The 19,255-nt window shown below is 42.0% G+C and overlaps 1 protein-coding gene across 1 annotated transcript; it reads left to right on the top strand.

The window, feature by feature from the left end:
• Nucleotides 1-4,034: 4,034 nt before the first annotated feature.
• Nucleotides 4,035-15,537, top strand: ciartb (circadian associated repressor of transcription b). The gene is made up of 6 exons (XM_007556790.2): nucleotides 4,035-4,249; nucleotides 6,716-7,121; nucleotides 7,482-7,557; nucleotides 8,679-8,757; nucleotides 11,275-11,401; nucleotides 13,830-15,537. The coding sequence occupies exons 2-6, from the start codon at nucleotides 6,756-6,758 to the stop codon at nucleotides 14,220-14,222; spliced, it is 1,041 nt and encodes a 346-aa protein (XP_007556852.1). The 5' UTR covers nucleotides 4,035-4,249; nucleotides 6,716-6,755; the 3' UTR covers nucleotides 14,223-15,537.
• Nucleotides 15,538-19,255: the final 3,718 nt, after the last annotated feature.

Raw genomic sequence — 19,255 nt, 5'->3', positions numbered from 1 at the left:
TTTTTTAATTTGTGAAACATCATGACAAAGGCAGAATTTTACTTTTATTGTACAATTATGTACCACCTTCTGCTGGTTTATAACACAATCTAAATAAAATATATTCAATTGTGACGTAAGTTGAAGGAATACTTTTGCATGCAAGTGTCAATACTTTTTTTCAGCCACAGATTAATGCTCTTTGTAGGGGTTTAGTTACAACTGAAACGACTAAAGGTGCCTCGAAGCAGCTGGTCAGAAAAGAACATTGCCGAACAAAATTATGTAATCCTGTTATTGCGTGGATATGAACTGCTGCCAGGACGGAATAATTTGAACCATTAATTTTAGCCAGCCAGGAAACAGATCCTAACTGAGATTGCTCACAAATGTGCCCCCGGGTCATGCAAGTCGACTGAAACGGCAAACCTGAAGCGCTCACATCTTTACCACATACATTTTAACCAAAAAGTATTTGAGTCCGTAAGCGGCGGAGCAGATGGCTGGAAGCCAGCTAAGTCATATGCACGTCTCACAGCAGAGGACAGCTGCTCGTAAGATAAGACACACATAAATATGCTCCACTTCAAGCTGCACCCAAACACTCTCACTTGAGCCTGCATCCTTTTGCGACACACTTAATCCTAAGGGCACTACTCACATAACGTGACGAAAAACAGAGGTTGACTGACGGCATCACACAAAGGTCCATGTCTGAGAGAATGTCATTAACAGTAAGCATTGGAGACAGAAATCAGAAGGTTAGTGTGAATTCCCCTACACCTTATGAAAAAGAAGAAGAAACAAAAAAAAAAGGCCATTTAAAAGTCAAACTTTATTTCTGTCCATATGTTGTAAAGTGTGGTACTGAGAGTTCTTCATGGACACGTGCTGCCCTTTTTTTTTTTTTCTTTTTTCTTCTAAGGGGAAGTTTATACGAGGACAGATGTGCAGAGTCTGACCTGTAATAAAGTGGGTGAGAGTCTCTGATTGAGATTTCAATTTTCTTTCTTTTTTTTTTTTCCATGAATGAGAGCAGGAGACATCCTGTCTCTGCGGGGTACACACTGCTCATGTCGCGTGACTCATCTAGGATCCTGATAGGAGAAGAAATCGCGCGGACAAAAGAGCTGCCTCCCTTGCGAGGAGACTGCAAATTATTTGCCGTTGTTTCTTATGCAAATGACAAATTGGTGAAATTGTCAGACGGCTGAATGGAGCTGGATTAATGTTAATGCTTAAAGATTCAAGGAGATCACACAGTCGATTTACTTAAGCATTCAGAACAATATGCGGTTAATGCAGAAAAAACACCTTCAAGCATGAAAGATTAAGTATCTGGATTACTGTATGTTTAATGCCGTGTGTATAATTTAAAATACCTCTTTGATCCTTAAACACACAGTTCCTGCGCTTTGAAGGGAACGTGATATATTCCACTGTGACATGGATGGCTTGAAGACAACAAAGGGAAATCAGAGTGAGCTGGGAAAACTGCAGGAAGCTCTCTGTCGTCACAAAGTCTGGGGTCAATGGAGGATCTGAGTCTGGGGAGCACAACGACTGGAGACTATTTTATTTTCTTTTTTTCTTTTATGGGATCTTTAAAAGATTGCAGGACAATTAGAATCTGGCAGATCTGGCAGCTGTGTCATCCCGACCGGCTTTATGTGTACTCTGGTGTGTGCGGGCGTGTGTGTGTGTGTGTGGAGTGCATTCTTCACAGCAGGATGTGATTGAAGGCACAGCGGTGCAGAGCAACCTCTCTGTCTGGTTCCAGGGCTGCTGGGTGTTCCTCATTGTGACAGAAGCTCATAAAACATGAAGCATTCACAAAAGGCTAGGCTCCCCTGTGATCACTTCGCCACAAATGACTTTCTGAATTTAACTACTGTGGCACAATCTGCCCGTGCAAAGCACTGAAGACGAGCAAGGGGTCGTTCTACGCATTTTAAAAAGTCAGGCAATTCTGAAGCCGGTTGTTGCAACCATCTGGGCAGCAGCGTCCTTGGCTCGCTAATCATCTGACAGAGCTTTTTTTTTCCCCACATCGCACTCGTTACGCTGGAGGTGGAGTGAAAAGGGCAACATCGTTTTAAATCCCACTCATCCTCACTGTCAATCGAGAAGGACGGGAGGGGGAAGGAGGCTGGTTCTTTCGCTGCTGGAGTGGGTGTTCTCAAAGCAAACGTGATCCCGTTTGCAGCAAGAGGGTTCGTGACTCACTGGCATCGACACTTGTCTGGCTTCCAACAGAGATCGCTCCTCCTTATCCCACCCTCTCAGCCAAACAGGTCCCATGAGTCATGAACACCAGCACAATATGCCTTAAATATTTTAAAAAGGCCTGTGTATCAAAATGACCGGTTAGATTCAGGTAGCCTATTAGCTTTGTGCTCTAAAATATAATCAGAGTTCTGAGTTTAAAAAAAAAGGTTCTAATTTCACTTTATCATTCACTTAATGAAACTCAGATTATACCAGTGATTTAACAATAGAAAGGTTTTCTGATATGATGACTTTTAACTCAGGATTTCAACAGACTTTTGTTCAGAGTTCAGCAGATGCCGCCAGGAAACACCTTAAACTATTGCCCTAATCCCAACCGGTTTACATTGCTTACAACAGGAAATGAAATGACACTCACAGGGCTTTCGATGTATAGAAATCAAACAAAATTTCACAAAATTGTCATGCTTGTCATAATAAAAACATCCCAATTTCATATTTCATGCATTAAAGTCATTTTCATCATTAAATGAAAGTCAAAGGCTTTGAAGCAAAAATGGAGGTGAGCAAATGTGAAACTGATTTTTAATATTTTAAATTTAAGTAGGAGTTAGTCACGTGTTAAACATACTTGGGTCATTTTCACAACCATTATAAAGGATCATTAAATAGATTTTGCTGTAATGTTTTTGGAATCAAAAGCTCTTTTAACATGACAAGTCGGATTTGGTCTTGGCCTTTCTTGGGCTTGCTTTTGGCTTTTCTCTTGGACCGATATACAAAATAAAGACACCAAGACGTTCAATGCAGGTATGGTGAGGTAAATGCAAACAAAATAAAGCTAAGCCAATTTGTTCAAGCATTTCTGCTTCATTGTCTTAAACTGAGGAGAAATCTACAGACAACAATGGAGGAAAGTGAACAACAAATAATAGTTAAGACTGCTTTTCATTGTTCTATAAAATCTGATAAAGCATCAGGGAATAACTTCAAAACCAACTTAACCATGTTTCCGTTTCAGCTGAATTTCCAGCAGCTAAGTATATGCAAGACATCCAACTTGGATTGAAAAGTTTAGGTTGGTGAGGCGCAACCAGCTTTCCCACTTTAAGGAACCTTGCTATTATTATTTCTAATTTGGAAGAGAACCTTGCAGCAAGGAGGCCCTGGGTTTGAATCATGGTCCCTCTGCATGGAGGCTGTATCTTCCTCTGTGAGTGTGTGTGTGTGTGTGTGTGGGGGGGGGGTGTTCTCTCTGGGTACTCTGGCTTCCACCCACAGCCCAGAAATGTAACTCTTAGGTTAACTAAATCGCCCTTAGATATGGTTTTGGGAAGTGTATGGTTGCTTGAGGTGTGCAACTTTGTGCTGCCCTGGTAATGGATTGGCGACATGTCTAGTTGGGTTTAAAAAGCTATTCACTTATGTAAATAAGTTTTTTACACCATGAGAACACATTTCTAAGATGTGGGGAAAAGATTTTGCTCAGTCCATTATATCCTCTCGCCGCAGCTGCTTCCTGAAACCGCCGGCTTTTCATGATGGCCATGTCCCCTCAACTTACCGACATGCTTCGAGCCATGCATCATCACCACCATCATCATCCAGATGATCATGACGCCGAATGCCTGTGCAGCGTGTAGTGACCAGAGGCCAGCCCCGGCTTGACTCTTCGCCCAGCTGCTGAAATGGAAACCGATCCGCGTGTCCACGTGTTTGTGTCATTTCCATGTAATTTGCATATGTAAACTGGCCTCGCCTATTGCTCCGCGGCTGCACCGAATGGACGAGGCGATTCGTCGGCAGGGGCCAGGCGCAGCGGCGAATGGGAGAGCCGCAGCGCGCCGGTCCCGCCCTCTCAGACACGTTGCTTCGGGAGAAGCAACACGGGGTTGATCACTGGCTGTGGCTGCTGCCTCACCGCTCACACGCCGCACACGTCCCTCACATCAGCTGCTCCTCTCTGCCCGACGCTCCTGCCGGATTCACAGTTTGAACAAAGGAGGAGAGGGGACACGACCGGCCGCCGCATCCCGGGAAGGTAGGTAGACCTCCACGTCTCACGCCTCGCCGGTCAGATTATCTCCGTATGAGCCGGCGAAACGCTCCTGTTGCCTGTTTTTAGAGAAAAAAAAATCGTCTGGAGGAATTTAACAGATATAATCACAAGAAATAAAGATCTACCTATTCGAGCTGAAAGTGGATTTTTGTTAATAGATTGATCAGTGTTGCTAATGCTCTTTTCTGATTGTGCCTTTATGTAATCTAACAGGGTGCTGCCAAATTTACTATGACCGATGAAGTCTATTGTGTCTCCTGATCTGATAGGCGGACAGCCCTGATCATTCACTTTATCTGATTTTTCTCCCCTTATGGTCAATGATTACAATGTTGTATCTCCTCTCGGTAATATTCTTACATAATGCGACTGTATGTCGGTAACTAATGAGCACCGTCTGTATGTATACATGTAGGGGCCCCATACCTGCCCAGGTGTGCACCATAATGGCTGTCTGATATTTCACATCTTTGACAAATTATACATTCTATCGTTTCTTAATCAAAATAAAAGAATTGCAGCCCTGGGTCGTGTTGAAGTGTTTTCAGAGGCCCAGGGTTAATCGATATTTGTTAAAAGCCCCGCATGTTGTTTCATTACATAAGAAAATCAAGTCTGTGGTTTAACAAGTCCAGCTTGATGCTATAGTTTTTTGTTTGTTTTTTTTTTTTTTTAGACGTATCAAATGCTCAAGTCATTTGTTTTATGAAAGTAAAGTATAATTCCCTGATGAGACTTCATATCACATAAAGTATGGGATCTCTTAGTCAGCCCATGTTATAAAACAGAAGATTTTTATAGTGGACTCTATAAAGATTAGATAAAAAGATTTATACTAATCTGTTTGAACTGCCTTATGTGTTAGTATATGTCACTTGCTTGCTATTATAATTTTATAACCACAGTCTGGTTTCTGTGATCTTTGATGCTCCTTTTTCAATCCGTGAAACAGATGCATGCAGCATTTTTTATTTTTTTTATTTTTTTTAGGCCTGTGTCGGGTTGTGTGAATGAGTGAACCCCCTCTGCTCCACCCTCGCTCTTTGACTATAAGACCAGAATCCTAAAACAAAGAAAGAGTGAGCCATTGCTCCTTCTAACCCTCAAATTTCACAGGAAACCTGAGACATGCAGGCGTTAACAATCCAACCACTAAAGATAACCCTGTGCTGTTCTCACTTCCTTTTATCGCCAAGGAAACGCACTGAAGCCCATGCGAGCAATTAGGCGTCCGCGAGAAGCGTTTTGAGTTTGTTTGTGTTTTTGTTTTTTTTTGTCCACGAGACATCCTTCAATAGCGAACCAGCAGAGAGCTGATGTTTTACAATGTCGTTTATTACTTCTTCGAGACGTCAACGCTCCAGTCCCGGCCCTGGTCCCCTTTCTGAAGGAAGCTAACAATGTCCATGGATGAATGTAGCAACTGTTGGGGGGGCCAGAATCAGATTTTACACAATATCGTAAAACTATGATGATAATTACACAAAAAAGTTATAATGTTATGCAATCAATCTTATTTAAAAGAAATTAAAAGCCAGCAGTATATTTTTAATTTGAGTTTAGCAAAAATGAATATGTTTATTGCTCTTAATGTTGTACCTTTATGCTGCTTGCCTCTGTCTGGAGAAACACAGGTCTAACATGCTAATATTAGCAGACAGCCCATTTTTTTATTAGTTGGGCTGTCTGTCTTGTAACCAGCCTGCAGCCTGCTGCTTTACAAACTACCAACTTTTTTTTAAAACAGCTTTGTCTCTGTAAGAGAGATTGAGGGATGCTTCTTCATTTTTAACACAATGACCTTATTATGCGTTTTTGAGACCTGAAGTATTACCGAACAGAGAGTGGGAAAAGTGTTAGCCTTTTTAGCCTGTTTTTAGCTAGCTGGTTGGAAATGTGGGTAAATAACTTGCTTATCTATGCAGCAGATCAGTCTCGCTTTCTCAGGGAGTGCATTAAAAAAAAAAAAAAAAGATTTTCAGCCGTAGGAAAAATTTGACGAAACTGGTACCTGGCCCATGACTAATCTGTGCACAGCCTGGCATGTGTGAGAACTTCCTTTGTAAAGGTTTACAGTGACAAGAGTTTGGACACGTGTAGATCTGAGGCCTGCAGGGAGGTTTTCGTGTTTGATGGTGCTCAGTCTGTGTTTACTAGCTCAGGTGTTGCATCTGCAAAACAAACAGGTCATTGTGGTCTCACTGCCACCGTCTGCTCTGGCGCCGCTTTGTCCTTACTCACGTCTACTCACTTGGAGATGCTGTGTTTTCGGCAGACTGTTTATTACTGTTATTATTCCACCAAATCCTCGGTGCTCAGACAAGGACGCCCCAGTGGTTATTTTGACTCCAGCCTTGATTTGTTGATATTTTGGTCATGTGTCTCATCTCCACCCATGGCTGTCTTTAACGTGTTTGTTTTCCCTCACGAATCCCTGTCTCACCCCAGGTCAGTGATGGTCAGTGCTGGTTAGAGCCTGCAGCTGAGGATGTCTGCTACCGATTCGGACAACTCCATCGACTGGCTGGCCAGTGACACAGAAGAAAATGAGAGCGAGCAAGAGCCGGACTGCACCGCCAGGCACAGCCAGAGAGAGGCTCCCCTGTCTGAGAGCAGCAGCAAGCCGAGCGAGGACAACTGGTGCGAGGTCTCTGGTAGCAGGGGATCTCCCGGTGGCACTGCGAGATCGGACAGAGACTCCGGCAATGGACTGTGCAAATCGCAGCACGGAGAAAAGGCGAACGGCAAGAACACTCAACCGGTGAAAAGACCTCACAGCTCCACAGGAGAGCAGTGCAAGGAGCGGCAGCTAATATCCAACGCATTGGAGAAAGATCAAGTTTTTATCAACAAGGTGAGCACCTCTGTGACTGTTGTGTTTTGTTTCTCACTGGAGGTGGTTGACAGCGTCAACAAAACTAGGACATGCCCTATCACCCAGATCCACCCCCACACACCAACACACAAACCCCAACCCCCACCCCCCCACTGCTGCTTTTACTGACATTTCCAGTAAGGCTGTCCCTCCTCTGTAACTGCTTAAGGAGTGTTTGGCGTTTTGGTCTCAGAGAACTGAGACCAAAACGCTTGCTTTCTTGATAAGAAAGCAAGCACGGCGAGTGAGTTATTTGACTTGTGCTACTCGATATGTATTTCAGATGTTTTAGCTCATGTTTAATCACCTGACTGTAAATCAATCTGTTATCATTCCCAGTGCATGGAGCTACAATGCTACATCCATCCGCTGTCATCAATCTTGAATGGCCTTCGTTCAGGGAGATACAAAGAAAGTAAGTCAGCCTTCCTGCGCATTTGTCCTGAACAAGTTTGTGTAATTAACTTGAATAGGATGACCGCTGACGTTGCAACTGGAGATGCACCAATGAGGCTTTTCCTGGTTTAGGCTGACTATGACAGGCCCTGTTATTCTTGTTTTATTCTGAGAACTGTGACACATGAAAGAGAAAAATGCAGATATTTTTAAATACAGTAAAACGAGGCAATTATTAGTGACTTGAAAGTGTCACTAATGGGGATGCATCACTGAGGATAAAAACTTATTGATGCATATATATATATATATATATATATAACTTTTTTATGCTTTTCCATTCTATAATGGGAAAAAAGTGCTTTTTCAGTATTTGACCTGATGCACCAATCAGTGCTGATAAAGGAAAAACCGGCCACGTGGTTGGTACATCTATAATTGCAGCATTCCACATCTCACAAACCCGCGTTTTCTCTGGTCTCAGCAGTAAATTGAAGCAGGGCTTGTTTGTGTGGAAACTAACTGACTAACCGGTGAAAAGGAGCATTTGGGTCCGTCAACATTTCTCCCAGAAAAAACAATGGAGGGAACAGACAACACGCAGACCTTTGTGGAAAAAACGTGTCCCCGAGATTTGAGAGTGTGATGTCTGAAAACATGTATTGTTGTTGGACTATCCAATAGCCACAAATATTCACGAACCCATCTCTGTGTGTTACGTAACAAAGATCATCTCGGGTGAAGGCTCGCTTGGCGACTCCGCCATTTCAACAGATAAAGAAAGCACTCAGTGATATTATTTAGCCTACCAACAGTAAGAAACTTTCTACGCTTCTTTGTGAACTTGGCAGAAGTGAGTGGGAACATACTGTACCATAGCTTTACCAGAGAAGCAGCTGCTGTTTGTGTTTTGGTCAGAGCAGCATTACATGTGCTTTACTGCAGATAATGGCCGTGTCCAGACAAGCTTAGATTTCGGGATCTTGGTCAGACCCGAACCTTATGTGACCCAGTGCTTGCTGCTCACAGAAGCAGGGGAGGCTGTTCCCTTGCACAAACATTTCACAGAGCCCATCTGCTGCACAGACTCGGGGCCTGCTGTTGACGTGCTTCACGCTGCAGCTTTTCTTTCTTTTCCAGGGCTCAGCAGTTTCCAGGAGAGTGTGGCTATGGACAGGATTCAAAGGATCATGGGTGTTCTGCAGAACCCCTTCATGGGGTGAGTTTGACCTACATACCTCGATCTTTGTTTCCCTTTAAATGCTGTGTAAAGTGCCTTGAAAAACCTCTTGACTGCTTCAGATTTTGTCGCATTACAGCCACAAACTTCAGCTTATTTTGATTTTGTGTTCGAGGTCAACACAACAGAACACTTAGTTGTGAAGTAGAAGACAAATGGTAGTTTTCAGGGGTTGTAAAAGCACTTCCTCGAAACCACCTGATGGTATTCAACCTCCTTTACTCTGATACCCGTCATTATAAACGATAAATCTTTTGCTTTAAGTAATCACCCGCCCCAGAGATCTACAGCTTAGTTGGCATGTGGTGTTGGATAATATTAGTTGTACAATCCACAAATCTGGCCTTGACGGGAGAGTGGCAAGGTTAGCCATTTTTAAAAGAAAGGCTAGCCGCTCTTTTAAAAATGCCTAAAAGAAAGGCTCGTTTAATCTCTGCCACTAGCCTCTACTCAGATGAAATCAAAGACACAGTGTCTGGTGTTAAATTTGCGCCGCATAACACCCTGAACACACCGTCCCTACATTAAAACGTGCCGTGGAGATGGCTATTATCAGCTGGGGTCTGAAAAGCTGGTCAGAGATGATGGGAAGATGGATGGAGCTAAATACAATGAAAATCTGGATGAAAACCTTTTAGAAACTCTCAAAGACTTAAGACTTGGGCAGAGATTTCCCTTACAGCAGGACAGCAACCCTAAACATAAAGCCAGAGCTACGATGGATTGTTTTCAAATCGCCCAGTCAAAAGTCCAGACCTTTGTCCAAATTCAAATTCTGAATTCAAAGTTGCTTTTTACAGAAGCTAACCAACCAAACCAACTGAAATTGAGCTGCAGTATTTTGTGAAAAGGGAATTTGTAAACTTTTCTCTTTCTAGACGTTTGGAGCGGTTAGACACGGAGCCCAAATGATTTGCCACTGTGATATCTGTGGAAATACTCTGTAAAAGATTTAAAAATAAATAAATGAACCTGTAACTCTTGCATCACTTTACAACAAAGCTTTACTTTGTTTATCTGATCAAATAAAACCCTAATGTAACACGATGGAGTTTGTTGCTTTCAGCATGTCGTAATTTAAAAAGCTCCTGGCTTTACGAATACTTTTACAGAGCACTGTATGTACCTTCCTGCATTTTATCCTTTTATTTTTTTGTTTTTGTTTTTTGAACATGCTGCAGCCTGGAAACTTGCACTGCCTAAATGTGTTTTTCCGCTGTAGCTTAAATCTGGTCGGGGATCTGAAGTGAAGCACATCCGGCTGCACGGAAATACTGTTTGCTTTCTAAGTGGTCTCCATTATGTCTGTGACACATGGCTCACAGCAGGTCGCTGCTACCCCCACACGCATTCGGGATAAATTTACTGCAGAGACGGCTGAGTCGCTCTTTAGCCGGCCGTCTCGTTAAAAATGTATCATGCTCCTCGGTGGGAGAGGGACGCTTGTGTCTGCTTGATTAGCTCTCCACCGACCATACAGGGTAATGGAGTATGATATTACCCCCATCTCCTCTGTAGGAAGGAGAAAGTCTGAGTCCTTGTAATATGATCATCTTTCATCTAATGAAACTGAAGCTTTGTTGAATTATGTCGATAAAAATAAACATATAATTGTTTGGGTTTTTTTTGGGCTGGGGGGGCTCTCGGTTTTAAAAGCGACCTATTTTTTTTTCCGGGCAGTTCGCCGAAAACAAAAGCGGATTAATAATAAATGCACCCTTGATATTTAAGCACGGTTTCTATTGGGTGTATCAAGGTATGCTGCTGAGTCTGGCACAGACTAATCGAAGAGACCTCCCAGCAGCTGCTGCCTTCATATTTGAGACAAAGAGTGGGTGTGGCCGCCTCCCGCAGACAGCCTGGAAGGTGGGCTTAGCCCCTCCCACTATCCTTCAGTTTGCCCGCCCCTGCTTTCTGCTCTGTGCTACCAGCTGGCAGCCCCTCCAGCTCCACAAAAGCAGATAGGATCAAAGTGACCTTTTTTTCTTTTTTTTTTTTTTGTTTAGCTAGCGGATAATCTTCCACATGAATTTTACATGTTTCGAAAATGAATATAACAAGAAGGTCCCGATTGTGTGACGGCGGTTAATCCCCTGCCCACCATCTGGTTCTGTCAGGACTCTTCTGAGCGCGCTCCCCTCCTTCCTCCTCCCACGACATCATCTAGTTTATTTCCACAATGACGCTGTTGGACACCGTTGTGGCTTTGGTGTTTATATTTAGACACAAGCAGAGCTATTACACGTCAAGCCACGTGTGAGCTCTAAACATGTGAGAAATGTACTCAAGACTGTTCCTCCACACGCACACATGCTTGCTCTTCAAGGCTGCATATTTCCTAGGTACGTCTGATTGGGGAGATAACAGTTCTCCGAAGCAGTTGGCGAGACTGATTGTAGATCAAGATTCATGCACGATAGCAAAAGTAAACACTGTGTTTCTTCCTCTGTTTTCTCTCCTCCACCTCTGCTTCCATTCCCTTCCTTTTTTCCCCAGAGAGAAATATGTTGATATCATTCTGAAAATGGAGGCGATGCTGAAGAGCTGGTTCCCTCATGTGAAACTCCAAGAACAACTCGCCGCCACACAGACAGAGGGACTTGTGCCCAGTAAAAGACTTAAGGTAAAGGTTCAAAAAAAAAAAAAAAAAAAGCAACCATGTTGTGTAAGAGCTCCTCAAGACGACACGAGCCTCTGCCAAGAGTGACAGCGTTGCGACGGGGGAGACAAAAATACCCATTGTTATTTAATCACAGCTCTGTGACAAGAAAAGAAGGATTTAAAGCTTTTTTTTTTTTTTTTTTTACTGAGTCTCAGGTTCGCTTAGAACAATGACACAAGAGCAAAGATAAAACCGGAGGAGTGTCCCTCTCGGGCTTAGAAAGGTCTGAATATACCTGGAAGAATCCTTTGCATTTAACTGGTGTGTATTTATCCCTGACGTTAATCTAATCCTCCCCCCCAAAAAACCAAAAGAAAACAAAGACGGAGGTATCATGTTGCAGGTTTTTCTTGTCATTGTAAAGATGAAATGTTATTACAAGTTCACCTCACAAGCTGTCAGCATTGTTGTTTCAGCGACTACATTGAAAAAAGAAGAAGATAATCTGTTCTGTAAAAGACTTTGAGACTAGAGCAGAGATTCACCTTCCAGCAAACATACAGCACAGTCACAATAATGCAGTACTGATCTGGTGCATGTGGATCCTGATCTCAGCGCTGCTATGCTCACTTCTGGTTTGAACCTTAAAGCATGTGGCCGTACCTGTCCTTTCTTTTGTTTTTCTTTCACATCGGGCAATAAATTTAGATTTTAAATTGCTAATCCTCCCTTCTAAAGAAAAAGCATGGAGCATGTAATTATGATGTTGGAAGTTGTGTGACTCATTTCTAAATGGGCGACTTTTGAAAATTACACAATTATAGGTAATGACCTGTTTACAAGGTCAAAGTAGCACAAGACACGGAAGTTTATATATAGTCATGTTGCAAAATGTCCTGCATTAATTTAAGTCTACCGTCATTTATCACCACAGGCTGGCCGAGATAGTATTATTACCAAAAAGCCCCAGTGATAAATGTGTTAGCCCCTTCTCCTGATCATTCCTTCCCTAAAGGTGTTGCTATTAATAGCAAACCGTCCCACAAATGATAAGACTGAACAAGACTGTAATCATCCGATCATCTTTTATCTTCTAGTTATCCATAATTTACATGTTTCCAACAGGAGACCAATTAGAGTTATTTTTGCTTTGATCTCGGATTGTATTGTATCCTATTTCATAAGAGCTAACTGGCGTAAACAGGATTCAAACCCACAGTCAGTGGAAATGTTGTGTAATAGAAAACCCTCAGAAAGTGATAAACAGCTAAACTGGTTTACACATGAGATTTGAGAACGTTATATTTATCCATCTCCATAATTCCTTGAAATACTTGCCTACCTAGAAAAATAAACTCACACGTTGTTTTTCGGGACATAGATACGGAATACTGTATTTTGCTGCTTTCACTTTCAAATGTTAAGACACAAACGTCCCCTGTCATATTTCTCTTTCATTTTTAAAGATGAGCTCTGAAAACCATTCATTACCCGCAAGCTAATTTTTCCCATGTGTGGGCAAAGCTCTCTTTTACAGCAACGTATAATTACCGACCGCTGCGTCTCACATGCAGTCTCTTGAGTGTCATCCGCAGAAACAGACGAAACCTTCCGTGTGCTACCTGTTTGCAAAAAAAAAAAAGAAGAAGCTTAAATCTCTTTCTCAGCAACTGTGTTGGCTCACGTCTATTGTCGGGCAGAGTATTAAACTTACCTGAGCCAAAATGTCAACCGCCGATGCCAACTAACTTGGAGCAAGCAAGTTTCTCGAAGAGTCGTGTCAGTTGATTTGTGTTTCCAGTTAGACCGCCTGCCAGATTTACTGGCACACAGCTGGTAAAGCCATGCAATAAGTCTTAAATAATAAGGCATTCACTGCAATGACATGATTTCATACATGTATATAAATTTCATCCCATGTTGATGCAACAATTATTGTCAACCCTTTCAATTCCTAAAAAAAAAAAAAAATACATACACAAGTAAAGTGCACATCAACAAAACAAACATATATACTTTGAAGTTGATCAGAGAGTTATTAATCCATGACTCTCTTTTTTTTTTTTTTTTTGCTGGGGTGCAAAAAATTATGGGATAGATTTCCTTCAGCTGTACTGCAAAATGGAAAATAGAAGAGAACTATTATTTCAAAAAGGAAAACACGTGTCAGTCTTAATAAGTCATGCCTTATGTTATCCATCTGTACAGTTGCAGCAATAATTATAGTTTATTTGAAAAATTACTTTTTATAGGAGTTTTTACACATCTCGCATTTAGAGGACTAAAGTAACAGTTTGTAGAACAACTTTACTTACAATGTTAATCTCCTTTTTTTTTTTAAGTTAAGCAAACAAAATGATAATATAAACTATTAAAATACATTTGTGTTAATTTGAATGCTTTCTGATTATGTCGTTGAATAACTGAAGGTCCCCATGTTCCCTTACAGTTATCTCCAATGACGACATCTGCAGCTGGGAGCTCCGTCTTTCGCAGCGATCCTCCAACCGGCACCAAAGCTCTAAGGGTCACGGACCTGACTCCGCCCGAGGCCTACTCCGCCAACAACCTGAAGTGGCTCCACACGTCGCCTATCTGCTCCCCCACAGCCGAGGAGGCCCAGGCTGGTCCCAGGCACCCGCTGTTGCCCAGAGACAAAGACCTTACGCAAGACAGTGCTGTTTCCTCCAGCACAGACGGCCATGCTAAAACAGACTCTGTGCCCCGAGGCCCGCCGCCAGGCAAAATCAACGCCCCCTGCCTGGAACGGCTCCTTAAATCCACAGACAGCATCATCACACGCAAGGAGACTGGGGGTTTGATGGGCAGCAGCTGGTCCTAGTCCAAACACAAGGGGGGCTGGGGCGTCTGGCCGCAACGTGGCGTTCGACCTAGCCTCGCCTTGCCCCCATCCTGCTCAGAGCCAGTCAGCCAGCTTCGCTCATTCCAACCTTCAGGATTGCGTTCAAAACAACAAACAAAAAAAAAAGGGACGTCGCAGATTCCTCTTCAGCACGGAGCGGGTGTCGACGAACACGCTGCTGTCTCTGACACGACGAGCGTCCGCCTTCATTTCCCGTTTTCTGTTGACTTATCCTCGTTTCTCTAGTTTGCATTCTCGAGTTGCGTGTGTGTGTGTGTGGGTGCGCGCGCGCGTGCGTGTGTGTGTGTGTGTGTGAGCGTCCAAAGGCTAGTCGACACGTGCGCTGATAACCGAAGCAAGTATTGTCAGAACTGGAGTCTTCCCGCCGGCTCCCGGGTTCAGTGATACAGGTTTACACCAATCTGCTGTTTTGCTTGGAAGGGAAGATACGTCTTAGCTGGTAGGAAGGATTTTCACATATTCATACGTGGTCTACATATTGTGCTGAAAATGTGGCTGAAATGTGATGGTAGAGACCCCTCTTAGCCCCCTCCCGCCTCCCGCCCCGCCTCCCAGTGACTCCACTCTTAGGTTTATTGATGTGACTGTTACTCATTTCTACTCTTCATCGATAAATCCTTTTTGGTACAACTGTTCTACCTCATCGAGCACCACGTCACGGCTAGTGAGTTGGGATGTGACCACTTTGCTCAGAGTCTGGACCCCCTGATCAGATCTGCGGTGAGCCAAACGGCCTCCGACGGCGAGGCCGTGCAGTACAAACAGAGGATGCTCTCTCTCTCTTTCTCTCTCTCTCTCTCTCTCTCTTTCTCTGGCTCTTTCTCTCCCTGTGGCCTGACTGGTGCCATTGTAAAGAATGTCAACTGAAGAGTTGTTTTTTCTGAGTCTCCCAGAAGAAGGCAAACAGTGCCTGCAAAGTCAAGCTGTGCCTGTGAGCTGGTTTGATTAAAAAAGAAAAAAAAAGGAAAAGACGAATAGAGAAGCGTTTATATTACCTGCACCTCTGTGGGATGTGTGGAATCAGGAATTGTCACTCTCCTGCCATTTTCCTGTACGAGTAAATTATTGCCAACTACTAGCTGTGGTGGAGTAGAACAACTATCATTTTGTTTTGCCACAGAACTAGACGGTGTGTTAGACCACCTGAGAGGGACAAGCGACGTGTCTGTGTAAATCTTACTTCGAAGGTTGTCGATTTACCCTGAAAAGTGGCCTTTATAGTGTGAAATTTTATACTTTCTAAATAAATGTGGTTATATTTGTTTGATGCAAACTGCTTAAGATTATTATTTTTTCCCCCTGTGAATATTTTGTTGGATTTTTACTGTTTGATTTAATTGAAGAAACTTTACGGTTTTTGCCAGTCTACAAGTTTTCACTTCTTTTTTTTTTTTTGTTCAGCTGTCCTTAAATACTCGTCTCAAATTTTAAAACAAAGCCTCTTGCTTTGGCCTAAATGATCCTAATTCTACTTACTCTGTTCCGGGCCATATGGATTGACCCAGTGGGTTGGTTTAACACAACAGGGTTGAGTTGTGGCTTTCATCCACCTGAAACTGGTTTTAATGTGAATAATCTCTTAACATTGAAGATACCAAAGAGTGGGTTGGAAAACATAACTCACATCATGGATTACTAAACAACTAATTAAAAAATATATATAGTTTCACTGAAATTCTGCAATAAAAGATGGACAACATAATGTCTGACAATAACACTTTTACTGAGAAAGAAAGAAACTCAGATAACAAAATCAAATGCTGAGTGTTTAACATCATGTGGAATATTGCTCATCTCATCTTGACTTTACAAAAACATTGGTTGCTCAAAGTGAGAAAGTTTAATATAGCTAATAGCACATTACTTAGCAAGTAAACGACTTATTTGCATTTGGGTCGATGAGAACAACATTATACCTAAGGGTCAGAGCATCCTAACTGCAAGTTGAGTTGTCTAATTGATGTGATATCTACCCACTTTTAGCAATACATGTAAGTAATAATGCATTTCTCCAATTCTATTTGATAAAACACAGACGAAACATGTTTATAAGTATGCCTTTTATGCTTGGATGGGAGCAATATCATAAAAAGTTATTTCATGTTTTAAAGTACAGAGCTACTACTAAACTATAATAATAATAAACCATACGCTATTTAATTATTTTTTAATTACATTTGGCCATTTAAAAGAAGTATGGCCTTTTAAACCTCTTTCAGATATTTTATTCATTTGAGAAAACTACTTACATCTTAATAATGATGTAAATGTGGATCTTTTTTTTTTATTCAATCAGATAAAATCAAGGCTTAGCACACAGCCATCAGACATCACCTGATTAGAAAATAAACTGTTGTGTAATTTAGTATCAGTATATAATAGATAATAAATACAACTGCTAAATGATGACTTCAGACCTCCCAGCATGAGGAAGACCAAGGGACACCTACAAGTATGTCGGGGCTAACGCTGTGGAGAAGTTTAAAGCGGCTTGTATCACGAGAATGTGAAAAAGTTAAGGCATATTAATGCTTTTCCAAGGCTCTGTTTGATATACAAGCACACATTTTCATATAAAACAGTATCCAGTTCACTGATTATCTGAAGGAACAATATCTGAAGGAAGGAGTGGTGTGTGTGTGTGTGCGTGTGTTTGTTTTCAGACTTGAACTAGACTACAGACTGCACTTGACTGTAAAGAAAGGAAAGCTAAATATTAGCAATGAGGATTACAAAGACAACAAAAATGACAAACAGCAATGATTGTAAATCTGAATAACATTTCCAATCTTTGAAAAACGGATAGAAATTCAGCAGAGCCCTCCAACCTTGGGACTTTGTGCTACATCTGCTTTTTCTCACCCCAGCTCAATCGCATTAAAACATGGTGTATTTACAAAGTTATCAAAGCAGATTTATTTTATTTTTTTTAAGGTACGGCGCTCATATCCCTTTGAGCTCCGCATAGTCATGTGTCACTTTTTCTAGCCTGAAAGGGGGTGATTGGATTGATTAACCACCCTGCATTGTTTTCAGCGACACTGTCCCAGATCCCGTCAACCAGGGCAAGGCTAATGGTCCGGACTCACGTGCATAGATGACCTGATAGTGTCCATGGACAACCACAGCGGGCAAGGACTGTCTGGAAAAACTGAAGCTTTTTATTAATGACCGGAGGCGCTGCATCAACAGAAAGGGCACCTTTCTAACTGCGTGGCAAAAAAGGGGGAACGCCAACAGACATCTTGTGATGCCCTCCAGAAATAAAACATTAGAAATATGAAGGGACACAGCTTTAGATGTTACACAAAATGTAGTGTAAATATTAATCTTCTTGTGTATACTGCAAAGTGTATACAGGAAGCTCTTTTAAAATGTTCATACAATAACAACCACAAACTTCAATAACCGAAACATACTTACATTATTCTGTCCTACTGTTGGCTTTTTGAAATTTGAAAGACAAAATCAGCAATAAAAACCCAAGTCATCGTTACTTTGCTCCTCGGTTTTTTTTTCCACGAGTGTTCGACAGCACAACGGCAGATTTTAATATGCAATATTCTCAGCCAGGATGTGAAATTGTGTTGCTTTCCATTTTAAAGCTGCAGCATGTGTTTTTTTTTTTTTTTTTTTCCTTTAGAAAACCAATTGATGTCTGAGTTTCTTTTGTCCAGGCCACATTTTACGGGCAGAACTACAAAGACTGATCATTACTAGAGCAGCACAAATGAGAGCCTTTTGTTAAAAACGTTCAAAAGGAGAGCGGGAGAGGGGGAAAAAAAAGGTTATGAGGACTGGTTCAAGGTTCCAGGTGCAAAAGGGTAGATGGAATATTAAATAGGGCCTCATTCACTCAAGCTGCTTTTTGCTAATTGGCCTTCACTTTGAGAGTAAAATGGGAACGGCATTATCTTGAATTACAGCCAGCATGATGGTGCCTCGCTATGCTACAGTTATTTAAGGCACTGCATCGCAGAAACGTGCAGACACTGTTATGTGTGAGTTCGCTCTCCTACACATACCCGATAATATAACTAATGGAGAGGTCTGTTGTGCAGCTTTTGTCCTATACAATAGATCCTATTTTTGGAAATAATTGCACCACTTTGTGCTGTTCACTTTTTCAAAGTTGTCGGTAAAGTGCAGGTCAAATACTCCGGTCTATGTGCTCTGCTTTGCCAGTTTGTACCATGTTACAGTAACGCCAATAATGACAAAATTTTATATAAATCATCCCGAATGCCAATTTTGTTCACCGTCAGACTGTAACCCATGAGTCACAGCGACATGCGATGCAGCAGTGAGCAGAAGAATCCTCGCTGATTTCCTCTGTAATCTGTGAATTGTTAGAACGGTGGAATCTCTGCTCAAATCATTTTCCATGAGACCTCCACATGCTGGAATCCCATTCCCGCAAAGCAACGAATAGACTCATTATGTCATTACGAGCTGCAAGTGATTCATTCGCACTCCACGGAGATAATGGTCTCATCTGTCAGAGAACCAAGCACCTTTAATTAAGAGATGTGTGAACTGAAAATATCCCCCCTGCTCAATTATCAGAAAAGCAGGTTATACAAATAATTAAACAGTAGCAATAATCCAGAGCTGCTTCTGACTGTGGGGTCTTCAATTCGCCAGTCCCAGTCTGGTTTGAATAAACTGGTTAACGTCGTCTGGTTCTGTGTGGATGACTAAAAGCAGCGCTCTGGAAATCTTCTGAGCTCCAAGTGGCAAAAAAAGCACCAAGTGCATCTGTGACTCAGGTAGGAAAGGGCCTCTGGCATTCAGAGAAGTGCAATCGATTTTGCTGGCTCCCTTTTAAAGTGACAGAACAGGGCTGAAAGGGCCGCAACATCTTACAGCGAAGGCTTGCTAGGTTTTTGTCTTTTTTGAAAGTAGGTAAAAGACTTGTGTGTGCACAAGAAACTGAAAAACACGTCTTAGTGTTCAAATATTTTTCTCTTGTAAGATCTTTTTCCTGACGT

This window comes from Poecilia formosa, unplaced genomic scaffold (genome assembly GCF_000485575.1).
Source record: "Poecilia formosa unplaced genomic scaffold, Poecilia_formosa-5.1.2 Scaffold81, whole genome shotgun sequence".
Lineage (NCBI taxonomy): Eukaryota > Metazoa > Chordata > Actinopteri > Cyprinodontiformes > Poeciliidae > Poecilia > Poecilia formosa.
The sequence above is the reverse complement of the archived record's forward strand: the minus strand, read 5'-3'. Positions and strand labels throughout refer to the sequence as shown.